Raw genomic sequence first — 18,266 nt, 5'->3', positions numbered from 1 at the left:
AGGGAGGGAGGGAGAAGGAGGGAGGGAAAAAAAAGAAGCCAACTCATCTGACACAAACAGTGGGCCAAAGAAAGGGGAAGAGCAAGAGCAGCACTGTCCAGAACGAGTGGAAAGTCAAAGTTGGAGAAGAAGGGAAGTGTAAAGAAGACAAGACGGAGAGAAAAAGAGTCTGAGAGTCTGCACGGAAGACTGAACTGCAAAAAAAAGTTTTGACCTGCCAAACAAAAGGAGAAAAAGGGGGTTGAAGCAGAGAGGGCCCCAGCATTCAGAGAGGTGAGGAACTGTGAGCGGCTGATTAGACTTCCATGGCAGTATAGTTACATTTCAGAGAGAACTGATGGAGTGATTGAGCTCCTATTTCTGCTCTCTGTGTTCATTTGTTACTATATATTTCCTCTGTGCAATGTGTGTGTGGTGAGTTATGTGTGACAGATGAAACGGGGGCAGGGGGAGGAGTGAGTGTGTGTGCCAGAGGGGGCGCAGGATATAGGGGTGAAAGAGTTGGTTGGTTGGACTCTCTTATAACTAAACTGAGCTTCAGTTTTAGTATGTTCCTCTAGAAGGATTGGTTCAGTGCAAGTAACTATAGAGGACTTTTGAAAACTTAGGGAACAAATTTCCTTTCTTACCTGCCAAGAGATTCTAAAAAGTCTGGAGGACCCATGGTGGGATTAGATCTGTGCTGGTAGGTGGTCAGTTAAACAGCATGCTCTGTATTGTACTTACAGTATAAGACAATGAAGAAGAATGCAAATGAGAATTGGAAGTTCCACTAAAGCTTTTGTTTGTTAAAGCTTGTTTTCGTAGACATTTCTTAAATGGTATCAGAGTCATAGAATAGCACAATAAGAACCCATCCCAGTCCTTTAGATGGTGTGTAAACTGATTATAAAGTGTATAAAATCATATTTGAATGCTCTATGTTGCCATCACATTCATTCCAGTAGATATGGTGCTGTAAGGCATACTTTCTTTTATAGTTATACTGAAGCTTAATGCTTATCAATAGCATAAAATCCTATTTGAGAGGCATGCAAGTAGATCACACGAAGATAGATGGAGGCTAAAGTTTATACTTTCAGGGTAATTCATGCATGCGATGGCTCTCAAGTAATTTGTCTGTTCCAAAAGGTTGGAGAAGACTTGGACAAACTTATAGGAATGCACCAAATTATTTGATATTAGGCAGGGACAGCAGAGCTGCCCCACCCCCACGATCCTCTGAAAAATCAGATACAGTCATACCCCTCAGAGAACCAGCCAGCGTGGGGACAGGAAGTCGAGGTCAGGGGTTAAAAGGGAGGCGATTCGTTATTTTTCTGACCCCAGGCAGATCTCAGGGTTGTGTAATCTACAAGACAGAGACACGATAGAAGCAAGCTGAGGAAGATTCAGGCAGGGAGAGGCATGGCGTTATGTTCCTTGTGGAGCATGTGATGCCCCGTGAACAGCAGACTGTGGAGGAAAATCATTGAATCTAATTGTGCGCCTAACAGAGCCATGAGGAGGGATGGCTGCAGGGAGAAAAAACAGGCAAGAATATGAAGGCTGCGTCTGGGTGGAGTTCAGCTCCGGGTGCATCGAGGCTTTGAAACACCAGAAGGCAAAACTGCTGTGTGCTTAAATATTTAACTGGAAAAGTTTCTTTTTTGGAAGTGGAACCACATGAGCATTGAGTAACATTCAAAGATCACTAAGACTGTGTGTGAATCATGACATTTTGAGTCACAACAGAACCTTTGTTTTTCACATATTTCTGTCACCTCTCGACATGTGAGCATGTATCTGTTGTTAGTTAGAGAATATGAGCATGTGTGCCAGTGTTTCTTTCACAATAATAAGAGAGCAGACAAGGCCACCATGTGGAGAAAGTGAGTGTGAATGATAAGATGTGTAGACCTTCACCCCCAGTTTATTTTAGGATAGCTCATGTTTCAAAGCTGGGAATGCTGGGAGAAGATGCCTCCTGCCTTGACGCTGCCTCAATTTACTGTACGCGTCCTAGTTTAAATTTACTGTACATGTCAACTTCCAATCGAAGCAACAGCTTTTTAATGGGTTTACAGAGCCCCCATTGTATGATTCCATCACTGACATGCCACACCTGCTGTATACCTTCACATTAGTTGTGACAAGAGGGCACCGGCCATTTATTTCAGGGGATATCAAATGGTTTCATATCGTAGCCCCTCAAATAGATACATGTTATTCGTGATCGCCAACCAATGGTGCTTGTATCCCACGGGGTACAAGAACAAGGGAAGACTGTGGAGTAGCTCAAGTAATTTAACTAAACAATAATCAAGATTTGATAAAGGCCACATATCGAATCAACTGTAACACCTGATCACTCCTACTTGCTCTAAGAGTGCCAAAAATACCAGTGGTTTTGAACTGAATTGTAAAAAATGTGTATAATTTAGGTGGGGAGAATAAAATCGAGATTTAACATACTGGCCACACACATTCTCTGTGCAGTGAACTGTGATCACTGCTGAACTGAACTGAACTGAACGGCATCATGGTTGAGATCCCTCATTTTAAAAGCTTGTTTTAAACATTCAGATATCACCTCATTGTTCATCATGAAGCTACACGGCCCCCCAGGTCTCCATTACCTACACACGGCAGCCCATTATAGAAAGGTCAGTGTGCAGGTTGATACCATACTCTAAACTAATCATAAACTCATTACTCCCTCAGAGAACAGGATGTCAACGCTATCATCAGAAAACAGCCCGGAAGATGCCAACAATCGCAGCTTCTGGATGGTAAGACTGTGTGTTTGTGAGTGTGTTTTGTGTGTGGCTCAGTCTGAGAAAGACTACGTCATGAGGCAGTCTCTCGTGTCTCAGTGAGCCTCCAGGAAAACCAGATGAAACAGTTTTATGGTTCAGGTTATATTTCAGTGTTAACAAGGCTGAACTTTCTTTTTTTAAGTGTAACCATTGTCCGCTCTGACTTGCCTCACTGGGATTAACTTCGCTCTGGGAAAGTTTTTGCGATAGTGCTCAGCTCATTAGGTATTTGATTGGCTGTGTTTGCTTGGCAAAGTATAGTGTATAATATACTGTACTGCAGCACAGGGGTCATATCTGTGGGGCTCTGCTCTCTGTAACATCTTTGTTCTGCTAAAGTGCTACTGCACGATGTTTTTATTTGTCATGGTTTACTTGACAGTGACTTCCTGAGGTCTTCACTGACTCCACTGTTAATTAGTTTTAGAGCAGACTGCAGTTTCATATTAACAGCCATCCACAGCCATGAGAATGGTATTGATGTGCTCATCTCTCTCCCAAGAAAGCAAATAAGCACATTTTCCCAAACTGTCAAATGAATCCTTTAAAATAAGATCTCAAACATAATGCTGCATCAAATGACAAGCAGGAAACAGATTTAACATCGCAGCAATGGATGAACTTTGTGAACTTTAAAGTACAAAACCAGAACCAAGTCCAACCTGGATATATCACTACATCATAAATAACCAATACATTTCAATAATTGGTTATTCCCAGTGAAGCTTTCTGATCGCTCCACCTACAGAATACTGTACAATTTCATTGAGAATAATTCACAGGACATGATAACACATGATGAATAATACTGGCAACAAACCTCAGCTTTTTTCTTACTCTAAATCCTGACAAATGTTGATTACATTCTTTCATGGAAAATTGCTAAAATCGTCTTTACTCAAACGCACTGGCAACAAACATCATAGAATTTTATTTCTCCATTTTGTGGACTGCTCTGCTCTCTGTTTATATGACACGGCTCTGTTTTGCCCCCATGTTTTAAAGCTGTAAACACTTCCAACATTCAAAGTGCCTCACTATCTAATTTGAGTGTGCTACCGCTTTAATATTGGCTTTGTCTCCCGTTGGCCTCAATGGGCTGCCCCACTTTCATCTCTCCCCTCCTGTAATTTTGGCAGCCTCCTGTTGTGTTGGATGTGTTTCCAGGCCAGTTCCTGTCTGTGTCATCCTGCCGCCATGCTCAAGGGCTGTCTGTCATTATACTGCAAACTTAAGCTCTTTTGTTTTGTATTTGCAATGTCACCAACACTTCAAGAGGTTTGCAATTACGGTGCATTTTCTAAAGTACACAAGCGTACTATTTTAACTGAGAGGTACATACATGCTGCTGTGATGCTTGGATTCAGTCCTTGGTCACATATAAATCTATTATCATCGTCTTTACTCACTACTGATTGATTATGGAGAGACATTCTGTCCTCCTCTGAACGCTTCCTTTTCACTGTACGTGTAAAACAAAATAGATCATTTTAAATCAGCTGCAGATTCTGTAAATATTTGGTTGGACTGATAGGCCTTTTTTAAGACAAGCATTTCTGTCAAGCGTCAGGCTTTTAATCTGTTGTTTAATGCTCATGACAGGGATATGTTTTATTTTGTGCAGTGATCTATATTTGGTGTTAAAGGACTTTGGAATGGCATGAATATAAAAGCTGGCATAAATATATTTGACATTTATTTTTTATGCTTTCATGATTTACTACTACAGGACCAATCCTGCTGCTGCTACAACCATTTCTATTTCTTTACTAGTACCTAAACTGTCACGGCTGCCATTGTTACTGCAACCATGCTTATGCTACTACTGCCAGTATTACTTCACTACTTTTAATGCACCCATTAGCAGCTTGATAACGAGTAGTTAGCATTACCATTGCTGATGCTGCAGTACTCCTGCTAGTGGTTCCCAGGACTATATTCAGGTTATATGTGAAAGCGTGAAATGTGATTTTGCAATGGAGGACCGTGGCCATTTTCTTATTCTGCCTTTTGTTGCTTGGACAGATTTTCTAGTAGCGGATTTGCATCTGCCTCAGAGACTGGCCAACTGAGTTTCTGCAGCGTTGCCGTTGGCCGCAAACTGGATTCCTCAGCTGTTTCTGTTTAATTCTCAGACGAGTGAGGAGAGTCAGTGCTAACCACAACACAGGCAGAAAGAAAGTAAGGAAGAAGGAGAGAGAGAAACAAGGGGGGCACTGATGAGAAGTAGCCCAATTGATTCTGATTAAGGCATAAGGGAACCGCAGTGTTTCATTACAAGTACATAGAGTGTAGTGATTGCTTTCTTTGAGAGCTTTTAGTGGGGAAATAAATCTCTTTTACAGCCGTACACACTGTATTCTAACTTGATGCCACTTATGTAATGTCCAGGTGACACTTGAAGCTCATAAAATGAAAGCAAAAATATTTCCTTGATGTTTATATGGAAAATACACACATCGCATGCTGTAAACAATGCATTTACAATAAAGCAGAAAACCAGGTGGCCAACATTTGAAAATGTAACAAAATCATATGAGATATTTAAGAAATGATAATAACTTAATATTCTATTACAGATCTTGTACATATTGACTAATCTAACTATAACTATGCTTGTACCATCACATAAAGACTTAACTGTTTGACCTTTCCAATGCACCTGCATTCAATTAACCAGTAATTCAAAGTCCCATTGGGATCGAAGAGCTTGTCAATTAGTCGTGGACAACAAAGATTTAGGTCGAATACTCTGACAAAGGCAAATCACTGTGGGAAGCAAAGATCTGGTCACAGTTGAGAGAGGGCTGTTGTTGTTATTCTGAAGACTGAAATATCATCTCACGGAGAATGTGCCAAAGAAAATAAAAACGAAAAGTGAAAGTGCTGTGGCTTAGAGAGCATCAAGAAACTGAGAAAAGCCGTCCACTGGGTGCTGTGTGTAACCTATTTAGTATATATGAAAAGACAGACAGACATACAATATGCTGTCTGCTATATTTGGCTGATTAGTCTAATATAGTTCCCTATTAATAAAAATGCAGACGTTTTGACTCTAAGGCGCAACATTAATGCCAATTTGTTAATACATATACATACTATTGTTAGTTTCTAGTATCAGCGTGCAAAACACCAGAGAGTGGAGCTCCATAATTGATGTTATTAGTTAAACCAGTGTTGTCAGCCGTGAAAGAATTCTGCTATTTCTTACTTTCTAATCTTACGATATTTACCATAAGTGCATTGCCTCAGATGATTTAACACAACATGACAACAGATATGTTGTCTAGGAAACTGTCAACCATCTGTCTGAATGTGTCGGTGACTAACAGATAAAGTCTGTCAGAAAGTGAAAAAGAGAGTAGGAGTGAGTGCTGAGTAGGAGCTGATGGTGGCTGCCAGGAAAATTGCATAGAGATTTCCAAATACCACATCTACAAACCCAACACACTTGCTTCAGATATGTTATTACACTCTCAGGGCCTTGCCTCTGCTGCCCTCTGGTCCTCTCTCTCCGTCTGGCTTTTTATGGCCAGGCCTTGTCCTCATGTCCACGGACCACACCCCACGCTGCTGTTAGCATTAGAGTTTACCACACAAAACTTTATGCCAGTGAAGTGTCACACGTAGCGCGAGGGGGCTTGACCTTAGACGGCGGCAGCAGTGTCACAGCTGTGAAAGGAAATGAGGATACAAGCTGGACCCTGTTATGACTGACTGAAGAATGTGTTACAGACAAATAGTGACTGCTCAGTGTTGAAGAGGTAGCACGTCTTATAATAGAAGTTTGAATGGTTGCATGGTTGCATTCACATTGGACATGTTGTTGGACATGTTGCCATGTCAAACACAGGAGTAATTGATAACATTAACGAAGGCTACATTCCATTTAGCTGTACCAGTTACAGTTTGAGGATTTGTGCACGCTGGTTAACTGGCATGAATTACTGGGACTGAGCCATCATTAAGGAATAGTTCAACAATATGTTTATTTACTATTAAGTATGAGATGAGAAAATCGATATTACTCTTGCATTTGAACAGTGAATATGTAGCTGAAGCCAGCAGCCTGTCAGCTTAGCTTCAGTCTCCTCATTAAACTCTTGGAAAATGAGCAACTAGCTGTCTAACTGTTCCTTTTAATGTTATCAAACACAGAATCACAAAAACAACTTTTATTTTGAAAATTGCTACATCAACAAGGTTTATGTTGTACTCGTCTTATTACCAGACTTAGTAGTAATAAAAGAAGTACTGCAACTAATGCAGCAGTACAGGCTGTAGTACTCAGTAGCAGCAGTGGTAGTTGTGTTTGTATTAGAAGTAGATGTAGATGTAGATGTAATGGTTTTAACATACTAAATTACTAAAAGAACTATTCATGGTAACAGTACTCACAAAATTAATGTTAACAGAGGTAGTAGTAGTAATGATAGTAGAATGGAAAAGTCAGATTGGCATTAGTCTTCTGAATTAGTTTGTCTAAATCAGGTTATGGTCCACGTGCTCTTCCAGGAATAAACTGTGGGCAGATGTATAATTTTCTATTCTCTGGCATTGAAATGTTGAAACTAAAAACCAAAGAAACTGAAACTATTAAATATTGGCAGAAATATCAGCTACTTTTGGCTTTTTCAACCCCCAAAATGGTAATTAATATTATTAACTACGCTCCTCCCTCTGTTTATTTTGGTTAACTGTGGATCTTCCTCTCTCTTTGTGTCCTGGCAGCCTGGGAACTATCATAGCACAGTTAAGCGAACAGAGGATGCCTTCCAGGCCTGTAACGACGTAGTGGCGTGTTTCCAAGAGAGAGCTCGCGTGGAGAGGCAGTACGCTCAGCAGCTCAGTGAATGGAGCAACAAGTGGAAGCCAGTAGTGGACTCCAGTACGTCCTGTAGCTGCAACATGTAACCCCAACTGTGATCACCTACCATCTAGTTTGCTGCCTGCATGTAAACAATGGCTGGACATCAAAATCTTTTCTAAAGTACTGAAAATGTTAGGAATTTCTCGTTCCCTGGTCTTTGTCCTCCTCCCTTAGGCCCTCTATATGGATCTCTTCTGAAGGCTTGGCAGTGTTTCCTGTCCTCCGCTGACCGGCTGGCCTCCTTACATGCCTCCATCTGTCGCTCGCTGGTGTCGGAGGATGGAGACCGGGTCAGGACCTGGCAGAAGGACACTTTCCACAAGAAGTTATTTGGAGGCTTCAAGGAGTCCCAAGACATTGAGACGGGCTTTATACGTGCTCAGAAGCCATGGGCAAAACGACTTAAAAAGGTCTGAATTTTTCAGATTCAAAAGCCAGGTTTTGTGGGTTTTTTTACACTGCATTATACTGATGATTAAAAGCTCTCACTTGAAACACTGATATAAATTAGATGAATCCAGGAGTCAAATTCAAAGATGAATATGCCTGATAAACTTACAGTGCACCTATAAAAGTCCAACTGGAAATAAATTGCATTTTTTTGTCTGCTAAAGCTGCTCTGTAAATCCCATGTGTTCCCCCATGAGAATAATCATACATCAAAAATGTACATTTTATATTTTTTCAGTTCAGCTGGATACTACCTGAAATAAGGTTCTCCTCCCCCCCTTGCCCTACATGTAGACTGAGCAGACTGAGTTAACTGAACATCATGCTCTGTCTCACAACTTCCTGATCCATATTAATTGAGTTCCACACATCCGCCTTTAAGCACAGAACCCACTTCTCAACAGTTTCTCTTAAGCTTTCAAAAGTAATGAGCCACTTGAATTTGTGCTTTTCGGTGAGTTGACAGCAGCTAAAGACAAGAGGACATCCATCAAAAGCAGAATTACATATTTGCATCAAAAATATACACAGGCCTCTTAAAGAAATCAATACAGCATATGTACCAAAAATGACTGGGTATTCATTAACTAAATGGCCTCAATTCAAGGTCTATATTTAGGCCAGAGAGACATAATGCAGCATTATTTTATTCTGGGTACCAGCAAGATGCTTTTCAAAGTCAGGTGTATCTCTGTGTTCCAAGTTAGCTGTACAGGTTAAATGGCTTTTGAATGGATAAGAGACAAGTTGGTGTCATGTAAAGTCCACGTAGACAGACATACCTCCGTTTACGATCAAATTTGTTCTGAATTCTCCATAATATGGATAAGATGTTTTGGTCCGTCCACAGCTGGATAAAGCCAGGAGGGCGTACCACAAAGTGAGCCGTAAGGAGCAGGCAGCCAGGGAGCGAGCGGAACACGCTCAGGGAAACCCGGACGTCGCCATCGACAAACAGAAGAAAATCCAGGAGGAGAGAGAGGTGGCCCAACAGGAGGCCGAGAAGGTAAGCAACATGTTTCATTTTGTTCTCATATTCACTGGATCTTGGTGAGTTTTGACTGGGATCATCAGTTGGTCTCCCCATGTTCCAATCAGTTCATCTGCTTTTGACATTTTGTCAGTGATTAAAGGCACTCAGTGGTGTTTTTGACCACTAGTAATGCTATGGAGCAGTATTTTGGGGAGTTTGTATGTTATGCACACACACAACCCTTGCAACACTGCAACACACTTTCCTGCCTCCTGTCTCAGGCAGGTCGACAGACCACGGCACCTACCAACAAAGGCAAGGGAAAAGGAGGCTGCTAGTTTGTAAAACTAGATATAAACTATTCTGTGAAGTGGGAAATGGCACCTTATGTGGAACATTTGATTCATATTTCCTAGAGAAAGAAGAGTTGGGAGTTCTCCACATTGAGAACTGCTAACATAATTTTAGTTGGTTTAGATATAAGATGATTTTATTTTGTTTAGACCTTTCTGGGTTGGATAGAGGAGGGTAACCTCGTATATCTTTGTGAGTGTGTTTGAATATGTAAATCAATGACACTCTGAGTCTCTCAGCAGCGTGTAAAAGTGTCTCTAAATATTTACAAGGTGCGTGCACGCTATGAGAAAGTCCTTGAGGAAGTGAACCGCTACGCTCCACGCTACATGGAGGAAATGGAGTCCATTTTTGACCAATCGCAGGATGAGGAGCGCAAGAGGATTGTCTTCCTCAAACAGGCCTTTCTCTCCATCCACAAACACCTGGACATCACCAACAACGAGAGGTGGGCCACAGTGCTTTGCATATTTATGTATCTTGGTTAGACTTGTTTGTAGACTTAGATTGTTGTATTTGCTTGTGTCTGTCAGTGTATTTAGAGGTAAAAATCAATAATCTTACTTACTTGAGCTCTAATTAAACACTGTTCCACTACACGTGGCACATGAGTTTTTGTTTCTCAGTGACTCGCTTCTACTCTAATCCAGGAAATAATAACTAAAACAACAACTTAATCACTTCATAAAAGCTGCAGGGGCCACAAGGGTTTATAGGGTAGAAGAGAGAAATCATGTACTCTATTAATCTGCTTAATTTTTGGATAACACTTAAATGCACTGGATGGCAGTGCAAGCAGATCATGTGCCAATTAGACATTTGGATACACTTTAGTTACAGTATAACTGTCAGAGAAACATCTGCAGTTAAATTAAAATGGATACCATGCCATTATCTGTACAGCATCACTCAACCGCATGTTGTGTTTATTATATCTTGCACAGATTACGATGCACTGTAAATTCTTATGAGCTCCACTTCAAGTAAATTGTTGTCCTTTTTTGTTATCTGAGGCTGACTGGCTGTATTTCAAAATATATGATGTTGACAATAAATATTCTAAACTGTCAGAAGAAATGTGGCTTATTTATGTAAATTGTCATGCAGCTTCTTTTTCCCTTTGATTCTTTTAGGCTAAAAACCTGTGTCTGTCAAAATATCCACCATAAAATAGAAACCATCTCTCTCAGATGGCATTTAGGGAAGCTTCGAGAGCACAATAAACTAATGTTGCTAGTTTATGCTGGAAATAGCATGTACAAAATTCAAGTTTAAGTCTGAGCACTGAAAAGGTGCTTGAAGTTGAATTTTTTTGAAATATGTAATGGGTAATGGATTGCAGGTGTTTATTGTGTGGGTCAGTATGGACTACTTAATGCAGACATGTTGAGTTTTCCTACACTCAAATATCAGTCTCAGTTTGAGTTATCTTATAAAGTTATAAATAGTCATCTATTTGTTCTCCACCATTTAGTGTGAGAGCTGTGTATGATGAGCTCCACAACACACTGATGGCTGTTGATGAGCATGAGGACCTTCGCTGGTGGAAAAACACCAACGGGCCCGGCATGCCCACAGACTGGCCTCACTTCCAGGTATTTCTCTTTTAGTCCATGTCCAGCCATCTCTGTTACTCTTGATGAATTGCTGTGAGGTTCAGTTCTTACTTTGACTCAAATTCTTTGGGGCTAATGCTTTTTAGGAATGGACACCTGAGAAGAAAACTAAAAAAGGGAAGAAAGAAGTAGAAAAGAAAGGAACAATAGAGAGGAGGTGAGTACATTGACCTAATTGGAAATTGTTCTATAAATGTGCATCTTCCAATGATTGGATGCTGTGAAGCTGTTGGTGCACAGCTGATCAAACATCCACCTGTCTCTCTGTCTCCACTTTGTCTTTCTGTCTCTTTTTCCTCCTCTAGCGAGATGATTGGAGGAGTGAGAGTACGAGCTCTGTATGATTACATTGGCCAGGAGACAGATGAGATGTCTTTTAAAGCAGGTAACACACTTGGACAGTATGCAGAAGTGTATATCATTGTATGACATTTTTTTTCAAACTGAAAAGATTTGTGATTTAGCGAGCAGTTGATCAACATGAAATCAATTAATCTGCTTTTTCAAAAATCGTTTAATAGTTTGAAGTAATTTTTCAAGCAAAAGTGCCTGTAATTCAATGGTTCTGACTCTTTGTTTTCTTCTCCTCTGTGATGACATATTGAATATCTTTGATGGGGAAAATAATTGTTAGTTATCAACCCTAATTTCTATAAAATGTTTTAAAAAGTTCATTACAAAAAAGATTTGGCTCTGTTTCCCTGCAGGTGAGGAGTTTTTGAAGATCGAGGATGAGGATGATCAGGGCTGGTGTCGGGGGATGAAGGATGACGGGTGGGAGGGGCTTTACCCCGCCAATTATGTCGAGGTGGTGTAGTTAATGCATCTAGACTGCAACTGAAAACTCTTGTTACATCACACGTTTCATTTCACTGTGGAAGTCACATAGAAACTTAGAAAACATCAAACTGATGCTGTAAAGAACAACACAGAGTAGCTGTTAGCCAAAAATCTGGTCTATGATGAGAGTATGATTATGGTTAGGTGGATATTTTAGCATACAGAGATTTAAAAAAAATCCCACCCAGGTTGTGCTGTCTCTTGAAGGATTTTGACAAATGTTTTAATATATATACTATGCATAGACCACTTGTATTGAAGCCATATGATAAGCGATGCTTTAATGTTAAAAATGGTATAGAATGCTGCTCCCAAGGTACGCTCTAAATAACCATTTGGTGCTGAAATTGCGTTACAGGACAGCTGATTTCTTTGAGCTGTTTTTTTCCTTTTATCAACACAATGCTATCAAAATGCTCACAAAGCCTCTCAACATGAAGAAAGTGACTAATACTGTGATTAGAATTAATCCAAAGTAGCCGTACAAGTGGAGTGAGCTTGATAGATGTAGATAGCTATATGACCTGTATTTCTCTTCTGTTTTTGTGGCTTAAAGGAACAGTTCAAAATGTTTAGGACTATTGTTTTTACTGTCAAATACACTATGAGATGAGAGGACAGACACTCATTTCATCACTATGTATCATGTGCTAGCCTAGCAGCATCACCTTCCACAAACTCCAACGCTGTCTTATTTTGTTTCTTTTTATGTAAAAAAAAAAAGCTGAAAAGTATTTTACAAAACAATCACAATTATGCCCTCTGAGGTTTCTGATACATAGAATAGGAAACAGTGCCATACTTGAAGTTGTGGCCTTCTGTCCCTCCACTTCATTAACTATTGTGTTATAGTAGGACAGCTTGCTGTGCATTATTAATTATGATATATGTAAATGAGACAGCTTTGGAGTTCTGCTGACTTTGGGGTGACTGAGGCTCAGGACGGAAGAACATTCATTTCAGAGTTGGTGGTTCAATCCTGCATTGAGCCTCAAAGTTGCTGCAGATATCCAATCCAGCAACTTAGATAGCAGCTCCACTTGTGTAGAGAAAAGCTAAATGAAACAAGGCTCGGAGTTTCTCCATGTTACCAGTAGTGTACTTGTGATAAACAGGGCCCAGGTCTTGACATGTCCCAGATGTAAAGCTATTTCTGCACACCATGTTCAGAGATGGAACTGATATTCCTCCTCTTCATCAGATTCTCAGTTTGACGCCAAACATTCATTTTTCAGCATGCTGGACTGTTCCTTTAAGATAAGAACTGGGGAACAAATAGTTTTCCTGTCAGTCTGTAATATCTAACCATCTGTTGCTATACTGTATGTATGACGCTTATCATGGAGAGCATCTTTACCAAAGTAAGGAAACAGCTTGGAGAAACTGCTGGGTTTGCCTTGCCCTTGTTGTTAGCATTCTTCAGTATCTGTGTATGTGCTGTCTCTCTTTTTTTTGTCATGTAAATGCATTTGTCCCTAATTTGTCTTTTTTTGCAAACTGTCTGTCTTTTGGAAATATAATTTGAAACTGTCACACAAACAGAATAAGAATTTTTGAATTTAAGATGAATGTGTGTATGTGAGAGAGGAGGAGAAGCAGGAAGATTGCTGCTGAATGTGTATGTGTGTTTGAGTTTGTGAATCACCATGCCATCAGGGTCCTGAAGTCCTGCCTGTGGATGTTATTACATGTCTAGAACTGTCAGCACACACAGTCACACAGTCACTTTAAAGCCTTCTGTCTGTGTCAAGAGAACTGTGTCCAGGTCAAACGCTGCTCTGATGATGCCACCACACAGTCAGATGCAGCCTGACATCAACACATGGCCATAAGCCAAGCAAACTGTCCCACAACAGTATTTATGTTTGAGCCAGCCGATAGCATGAAGTGATAAATCCTGTTATACTGTTACAGTTTAAACACACACACAGATCGAGAGAGAGGGAGAGAGACATGTAGTAAATACAAGCAGACAGGATTATGTAGGAATGTCGGTTTCCACAGAGGTAATGGAGATAATGATGTCACCGTGGAAGGAATTTCTTTACCTGATGACAGTTTCCTTGCTCGTAGCAGAAGTAGACTGACGTGTAACCCCAAAGACAAGCCTCATCCTTCCCTCTGCTGCCTTGAACGTATCCGACAAAACACTGGAGAACCTTCAAAACACCTTTTCCCTTGGGGCTTCCCAATGTCTTTCTTGGTGTAATAACAATGCTTTATGGTCATTTCTGTGGTTTGTCACCTTCAGAAAAAGTGCTTCCCACTTTGTGTCAAAGGAAAGGGGTACTACTTTGTTACTTTTTTACATATTGGGTTTCAATAAGGTCAGAAGAAAAGAAAAGTATTCCAGGGAAAACCTGAAAATTAGCATTATTTTTATAACAGATGCAGCAGTGGGGTCTGTGAAACCCCCAAACAATGAGAAAGTAAAGCAAACATCAACAAAACACAAGCGAGTTCATTTGGACAAGTCATCATATTTTATATTATGATGACAATATTTCATATTGCCTTGTAAATCTTAATCTTCAAAATAAAAAGACACAGCTGTCAAATGATAAGTTGGAAAAAGTTGCTTACAGATGGAAAGTTTTATATATGCAAGTGCCTAGTTTGTCATCCACCACCAGTCAGTTTATCTACTGAATGAGAAGAACAGCCTCAGTGTCCTTTGTCCTGGATCTTTGGAGAATATCCCTGATGGTCCATCATTTCATTTTAGCATAGCCTGACTACCTACTGTCAAAAAGAAGTTCACGAATGAATAAACCCCTCATGACACCTAAAAATGCACTTTCATGAGGAAGTTGCACAAAGGCCACAGGCAGTGGTCGACTGACAAGTGGGAAAAAGTCACTTTGTCATGAGTCACCCTTCATCTTGTTTTCAACAGGCAGAGGAGTACATTTATGAGGAATGACACACTGAGTCCATGACCTGAGTGCTTGTTTCCCGCAGTGAAGTGTTCTGCCAGCTCTGTTACGGTGTGGACTGTATTTTGTCTTGGCTTTGGTCCATCAAACCCTTAAAGCCAATCCTGAGAGATCACACTCATCTCCAAGTTGGTATTTCTTTGCTGGTGGGAGATGAATCTTCCACTATGGAACAGACTCTCATTCATTCTTCTATAGATATAAAGATTATGTAGCGACACGTGATAACAACAAGCACCTTCTCGACGAGTTGGCAGCTTGGCAGCTTCACCTGTGGGCCACTTTGGACACAACACAGAAGCTTGTAATTGGTAGTGTAGACATTTGATCTGTGTCCTCAGTGTCTTTTTTCTGTCACATTAGAGGAAGAGCTGAAGGGCAGCAAGTTGCTTTTATGCTTCAAGCGTTTTACAAGGGAGCAATGAAAGGGTGAAAGCAATATTGAAATAAAGAGCCTTTTGCACTTTACATCACATACCCAACTTTATTTAATTCTCTTAACATCAATTTTCACTTTCACTCTTCCAGTCTCACTTTTCAGAGTGAACTCGTGGCCCGGCCCTCGCCAAACTCCACTCTGAACTCCGCTCATTTACATTCATTAGCCCAAGCTCATTTCATACTGTAGGTGCAATGTAAACACACAGCCATTAACAGACGCTTGTTTGTCAGAACAGTAATGATTGGAAACAGCTCATTTGCATGCTAATAGCCTCATAATATTCAATTATTTGATGCCACGGGGCTTTCAAATGCAAACTGCTCAACAGTTTTTGCTCTTGATCTCAGTGAAGTCAACATGTGGACACCCACTCTCAGTGCAGGAGTGCTGACCCCTTAAACGCAGCCTTATTTACCACATGAATCTGATCGTTCACGAGCACACTGCTGTTTGTGTTGACACTTCTCGATCATCAGCGGCTGTGCTGCTAATGTCAATAGTCACCACAAACACATTTCAAATTTTCCTGGTACAACTAGCTCGATGTTACGCTGTTCTCCAGCAGAGGGTGCTAAAAGATCAGCAGCACAACCCTCAGCAGGCCTGTCTTGAGGAGAAATATGCACGCTGGGATGGCAGCTAAATGGGAAAATGTCTTTATTCCCTCATCTCTCATGTGGTGACAGGCAGAACTTTAGGTTGCCATGGAGAGAGCTGCTGAAACAGGGCCATAATTAACAGAGCCACAGAACTTGGTTCAATGAGTCATTACATTTCGAGAAGTTAATGAGGAAATCACATACCTCCTCGAAGGCAAATGACTCTGTATGTGTATAATGTGTACACATGACAAATGTCACATCATGAGGTGAATATTACTGTACACTGCTGCAGCGGGTTACGAAGGCCTAATGATGAGCATGTGATCTGCCCCTTTGCAGTCTAGTCGATCACTGGGAGTGTTTGTGTGTGTGTGTGTGTGTGTGTGTGTGTGTGTGTTGGTGTGTGTGTGTAAGCTTGGGCGGGTGCATTAGTATGTGCGTATGTCTTTTTGAGTGTGCTGAGGGAATGACTCACCTCTTTGTCAGGGAGACACAAAACATATGAACATTTTCTCAGGCTGTCACACACATACACACATATACTCCCCAGCTCCTTGCTCCAGATGTACTTTGGCATCTCTCTCTGTCCCTCAAACCCTCTCTTTCTGTCTGTCTCTACCTCTCTATCTCTTTCCCCCAAGCGCTCCATAAGCTCAGGCTGCCCAGGGGAGGCTCCTGTCACAGCTAAGGGCCAACAGTTGGCCTGCTCGGGGGTTTACAGAGTAGCTAAGAACACAGGAAAAGCCGCCCAACCACCTGTAAACCTGCCAAGAGCACTTAAGTACAAACCATCTCTCACAATTTGTCTCAAGGACGTCTGGAAAATCCCACTTGACTCTCTTGCTTAAACACCACTAAAGCCACTGGTGGGGGTGCTCCCTCTAGAAACACAGAGGTTAGAATGCTAAAGGTGCCAGGAGTCAGAGGAGCAGAGCAGGCCACAGCAGGCAGACTTTAGGCCATGCGGCAAACTTTCCAAAGCCAGAGGTAAGACCATCAGGCCTGCAGGGACCCGCCTCATCTGCACCAGGCAACAGGGTCAACCAAGGAGAGAGGTACACTTGCCAGTCATGGCCTCTGCATGTATAAGCATGCTTTTCATTTTAAACTGCCCAAAAATAATGAGCAATCAAGAAAATGGTTATTCTCGCATTTCAATTAGCCTAATTAAAGAGAGGGCAGCGGGCTACTCAGAAGAATGGCAAGCACTACAGTACGGTGTATTTGTAGGTGTGTGTGTGTACGAGTGAGCGAGAGCAAGAGACTCTCCAAGGGGTTCAGCTGGAACACTGCATCAGCAGTCAGAATGAGAAATTAACCATTTGCTTTCTTCTCTCCACAGCCTGAAGCAGATACACAATCTGGTCAGCATACTAGCTGCCAGAGAAGATTCAGGAGCACACAGCGTCTCCATCAACCTCTCATCAATCATTCATGTCTCCAATACAGTAGCCTGAATTGTTCAGCTATTTAGTTTATATATGTTTATATAATAACACTCACCAAATATGCATGTATGTCTAACTGCTCTCAGTAAGACAAGTGTGCTATGTTCTTCTATTCTTTATGGTATGGATGTGAAGGAGGTGCTGGCAGTCAAAGAGTTAAGTGTAAGTTCAGCATCCAGTCTGACAGTGTGAGCCAGATGGTCATGTAGAGCACTTACAGTGACATGGGCCTACACAGCTCCCCCTGCTGGAACACACACACACACACACACACACACACACACACACACACACACACACACAATGTTATCAGTACTAACACACATAACTAATTTGCATGCAAATGCACACATCTTTGATAGATTACAGCACCAGTGATTCCCAGGTCATTTACTCATCTACCACCCCTCCCTCCCTCTTCCCCAACTTGTTTCCCTTCTCTCACTTCCTCGCTCCTCCTCTTTTCATTTCCCTCGGTCTCAGTCTGATGGCCAGAGTTAATTGGCTGCTGTCTAATTGCTGCTCATTAGCTTGAGTAACCAAACATGTGAGGCGTAGCAAACAAAGTCTTCCTCGGCTCTGTACTGTGTTTTTGCAATTCCCATTCTAAGTCATCCTCAGCCTCCATCTTCCCCCTCCCCATTACTGTGACTTTTTGCACGTTACCTGCCTTTGTTTGTCACGTCATCTGAGAGACAGATTTAAGTTCAATGCCAAACCAAATAAACACAAAATGTTCACATTGAAACAATTTCGAAACACTACAAACATTCCTTTTTATGCTGGTTTTATTTACTGGCTCTTCTGCCACTTTATTTTGCAAAAATATAACAAGCTCATACACAAACACACATGGACACGCATATGCATTGTTTTACACACCTACTACACCCACCCACATGTGCAGACACACACATCAGAAAGGCCAGCCCTCTCG

At 41.2% G+C, this 18,266-nt stretch overlaps 1 protein-coding gene across 3 annotated transcripts; it reads left to right on the top strand.

Annotated features, from left to right (window-relative positions):
• The first annotated feature begins 60 nt into the window (after window positions 1-60).
• LOC139217187 (protein kinase C and casein kinase substrate in neurons protein 3) lies at window positions 61-13,429 on the top strand. 3 transcript variants are annotated; one of them, XM_070848488.1, is made up of 10 exons: window positions 61-273; window positions 2,704-2,771; window positions 7,530-7,686; window positions 7,843-8,078; window positions 8,969-9,124; window positions 9,718-9,893; window positions 10,920-11,040; window positions 11,148-11,218; window positions 11,367-11,446; window positions 11,769-13,429. In XM_070848488.1, the coding sequence occupies exons 2-10, from the start codon at window positions 2,712-2,714 to the stop codon at window positions 11,876-11,878; spliced, it is 1,167 nt and encodes a 388-aa protein (XP_070704589.1). In that variant the 5' UTR covers window positions 61-273; window positions 2,704-2,711; the 3' UTR covers window positions 11,879-13,429. The 3 variants fall into 3 exon arrangements, with proteins under 3 accessions (XP_070704589.1, XP_070704592.1, XP_070704590.1); XM_070848489.1 differs by lacking the exon at window positions 61-273 and adding an exon at window positions 611-685; XM_070848491.1 differs by lacking the exon at window positions 7,530-7,686 and having other exon boundaries at window positions 7,869-8,078.
• The last annotated feature ends 4,837 nt before the right edge of the window (window positions 13,430-18,266 follow it).

Source organism: Pempheris klunzingeri, chromosome 17 (genome assembly GCF_042242105.1).
Source record: "Pempheris klunzingeri isolate RE-2024b chromosome 17, fPemKlu1.hap1, whole genome shotgun sequence".
Lineage (NCBI taxonomy): Eukaryota > Metazoa > Chordata > Actinopteri > Acropomatiformes > Pempheridae > Pempheris > Pempheris klunzingeri.
The sequence above is the reverse complement of the archived record's forward strand: the minus strand, read 5'-3'. Positions and strand labels throughout refer to the sequence as shown.